At 35.2% G+C, this 3811-nt stretch overlaps 1 protein-coding gene across 1 annotated transcript; it reads left to right on the top strand.

Annotated features, from left to right (window-relative positions):
* Nucleotides 1–762: 762 nt before the first annotated feature.
* LOC103213321 (olfactory receptor 51A7-like) lies at nucleotides 763–1704 on the top strand. The gene has a single exon (XM_007959145.1). It carries the CDS (start codon nucleotides 763–765, stop codon nucleotides 1702–1704), a length of 942 nt encoding a protein of 313 aa, XP_007957336.1.
* Nucleotides 1705–3811: the final 2107 nt, after the last annotated feature.

Below are 3811 nucleotides of genomic sequence, written 5' to 3'. Positions count from 1 at the left end.
TTATATAAACCTGACATAAAAGGTTTTTTGTTTATTTTAATTTTGATGAGTCCAGTTTATGTATTTTTCTTTTGTTACTGGAGTTTTTGGTGCCATATCTAAGAACACATTGCCTAACTCTATATCATGAAGAATTAATTCTATGGTGTCTTCCAAGAGCTTTACTCTCTTAGTTTTTACTTTTAAGTCTTTGATATATTTTCAAATGGTTTTGTGTATGGTATGAGGAAGAGGTTCAACGGCCATCTTTTGCTTGTCAATTTTCATTTATGTCAACACTATTTTTTGTAAACAATTTTGTAAAGGTTAAAATTCTTCAATAAATATAACAGGAATTGTAATGAGTGATTCTTCTAATTTGATCTTATGCTAATCCATACAATTTACAAATGCATGCAGTATTTCTATCATACAGAAACCTATAAAATAAAGGGTGAGAAAATTGTTGCCTCCTTTCTGTATGCAGTGGCTAAGAAAAGCATTTGGAATACTTATATCTGTCTGTTGATGTTTACATATAGAAATTCATATATTTTCATGTTTTCTTTGTATCCTGTTTATTATATAGGTCATGATGTTGCTCCTGACCATATTTTATAAAACATTTTGTTTTAGTCTTAAAAATTATTAAGGTTAACAGCTAAAATCACAGTATTTCCAAAAACCACTTTACTAAAACCTACACATTTGAGACAATGTTTTTTTTGCCGTTACAGGAAGCTTCTTCAGAGATCTTCACCCTGATACCCTCACATTCCTACCATGTCAGTCTTCAATACCTCTGAAGTAGATATTTCTACCTTCTTCCTGATTGGAATCCCTGGAATGGAACATTCTCACATTTGGTTCTCTATCCCAATTTGCCTCAGTTACTTCTTTGCCATTCTTGGTAACTATACCATCCTCTTCTTCATAAAAACAGAGGCCTCTTTGCATGACCCTATGTACTATTTCCTCTCCATGTTGGCATTTTCTGACCTAGGATTGTCCATCTCCTCCCTTCCAACTATGCTGAGAATATTCTTATTCAATGCCACAGGGATTTCCTCAGATGCTTGCATTGCCCAAGAGTTTTTCATTCATGTCTTCTCAGCCATGGAGTCAACTGTACTTTTCATCATGTCTATTGACCGCTTTATAGCCATCAATAACCCTCTGAGATATACCTCTATCCTTACAGGTGCCAGGGTCATTAAAATTGGCCTTGTGAATGCTATAGTATGTATTTCCTTTATCCTTCCTTTCCCATTTACTTTAAGGAGGCTGAAATTCTGTAAGAAAAATGTTCTTTCCCACTCCTACTGCCTCCACCAGGATGTCATGAAGCTGGCCTGTTCTGACAACAAAGTCAATGTCATCTATGGTTTTTTTGTAGCTCTTATAGCTATGTTAGATTTGGTATGCATTTCTGTGTCTTACATACTGATCCTGAAAATTGTTCTGGGCATTGCCTCACAGAAAGGCCGCTTCAAGGTCCTTAACACATTCATCTCTCATATCTGTGCAGTGCTTATCTTCTATGTGCCTATCATCACATTAGCTGTCCTTCACCGCTTTGGCAAAAAATGTTCTCCCGTTATTATGATAATTATAGCTGATATCCTCCTTTTAGTCCCTCCTCTAATGAATCCCATAGTATATACTGTGAAGAGTCAACAGATGAGAATTGTGATCCTGGGTAAACTATGTGAGAAACAGGTTTGATTGGAAATTTCAGCTGTAATGATAACCCCAGCTCAATTGGCAATTTCTGAACAAACAGAAGGATACCAGAATGACAACAAATGAATAGATGTTGAACAGAATGATACACTGAACATGCTCCCATCAAATTTCAAGTTATTGACTTAATGAAGCAGAACTACCAAGCTAGATCAGATGCCTTGGGAAGTAGATTGGGGGACTAATATACTTATAACTGTGTTTCCAACTTCATCTCTTAATATCACCTGTCTACACAACCAGCTCTGTAATTACATCAAAATCAGCCAGAGTAGCACAAACCTAATTATTATTAGAGACCTTTTTAATGCATTATTCCAAATAAAAAGAAAGAAAGAAAAGAAATAGAACATATTCCATCAGGGAAAAGGCATAATGACTCTAATGAACTTGAGCATGATTAGCAGTAACTGAAGTGTGATGAAATATTAAGCGTAAATATGCGCACACAGAAGGTTATCATCTCCTACATAGCTTCTGTGAGTGTATGCTGGTATGTGTGTGTAGACATCATCAACATTTCAAAGAAAACGTTAAAAAGACCACTGTCTGCAAGGATTGTGAAACATATTTGGATACAGGAAGTTCACATACTTGAAATAATGAAAATTGAATCAAAAATCATAGACAAGAAAATAAGTTGTCTGTTTTTTTTTTTTTATTGTTTGTTTTACACTTCAGTAAAATTCAGTAATTGCCTTCTATGGTGTGTCTACTGAGTGAGATGCTCCTTATTCAAGTCTTTATTGTACTCTCTTTTTGCCAGTGCTAGAGCTCTAAACAACAGTATTATTTCTTTATTATCTATCTCTTGTGCCAACTTGTATGTACTTATGGCACTGATTTTAACTTCTATCATATTAGTGCCTAGCAAAGTGCCTTGACCATAACAGGTGTTTACTGAATGTTTGTTAAAAGCACTGTGATCTTAATAAATGTTGACTATCTAAATAAAACCTATGATAAGAAAGTCAAAGCATTCATTAGACTGTGTCTGGAAAACCCATTGATAGAAAGATGACTTGTTCTATTAATTAATTATCTAATTTATTACTTGGGAGAAAAATAAAAGGAAGCAAAGATAGTATTCATAAATAAAAAACAACAACAAAAAATAGCACATTAGTGTGTCTATAGGGCAAACTGTTAAGTACTCCATGACTAATGAAAATGTTGGAAGTTTGAAATCACCTACTGGTGCCTTGGAAGAAAGAACTGATAATTGGCATCTGAAAGGTCATAGCCTTGAAAACCCTTTGGGCAAAAATTCTATTCTGCAGCACATGTGGTCACAATGAGTTGGAATCAACTTGATGGCAACTGAAGACAAGAGCTCAGGCCCCTACTGAAGATTGCAATTTAAACCCCTTCTGATGACTACTAATTATTTTCATCCAGCACACAACTCTGAAAATAATAATAATAATAATAATAAATCTGTATCAATAAGGTAGGCCCTGGATTGCAAGTGACATAAAGCTAAACATATTATTTTAATTAAACATAACATTCTTAGGTAGGATATTATAATGGCTCACATATGTAAAATAAAAGCCGCAGGAACCTGGGAAGCTGCAGCACCATAAAAGTCTCGGGGGAGACAGACCCATAAAGGCATAGCTGTCATACAGTGTCAAAGTACTCTAAAATTATTCACATGGTGCTCTGGCTTCATGGAGGTGACAACCACAGTTCTGCCAAGAAAGCAGGGGTGGCATAATGTATGTTCTACACAAATGGTTAATTCTTATCCTTTATAGGGTATTGGATGACTATCTTTGACTTTAACCTCCTTTGGACATTCACCTGCAGAATTTTTTTCATTTTTCCTGACTGAAATCTGATGAGCTGAAATCCTCAGAGGTTTGTGGGCCACTGGGAAAGCATTAGGGAGATAGTAGACTCTGTATGTCAGGATATATTGGTGGCCTACATATGAATGAAATTTTGGTGACTGTATCCCGCCTTCATTACTTTCTTCTGGTGAGGTGTGAGTTCAAAGATACTCACTTACTGATGGTAAGTTTCCTGATGGTCACAGGTGAACTTTGTCTTTTAATCAGCTCAAAAAAAAAAAAAAAAAAAAAAA

This window comes from Orycteropus afer, unplaced genomic scaffold (genome assembly GCF_000298275.1).
Source record: "Orycteropus afer afer isolate SDZICR_OR568_19922 unplaced genomic scaffold, OryAfe1.0 scaffold01590, whole genome shotgun sequence".
NCBI lineage: Eukaryota > Metazoa > Chordata > Mammalia > Tubulidentata > Orycteropodidae > Orycteropus > Orycteropus afer.
This window is presented reverse-complemented; position numbering and strand designations above follow the sequence as displayed.

Bases quoted from the DNA above. Each gene is read 5' to 3' on its own strand.
- LOC103213321 (XM_007959145.1), top strand. From the start codon at position 763: ATGTCAGTCTTCAATACCTCTGAAGTAGATATTTCTACCTTCTTCCTG.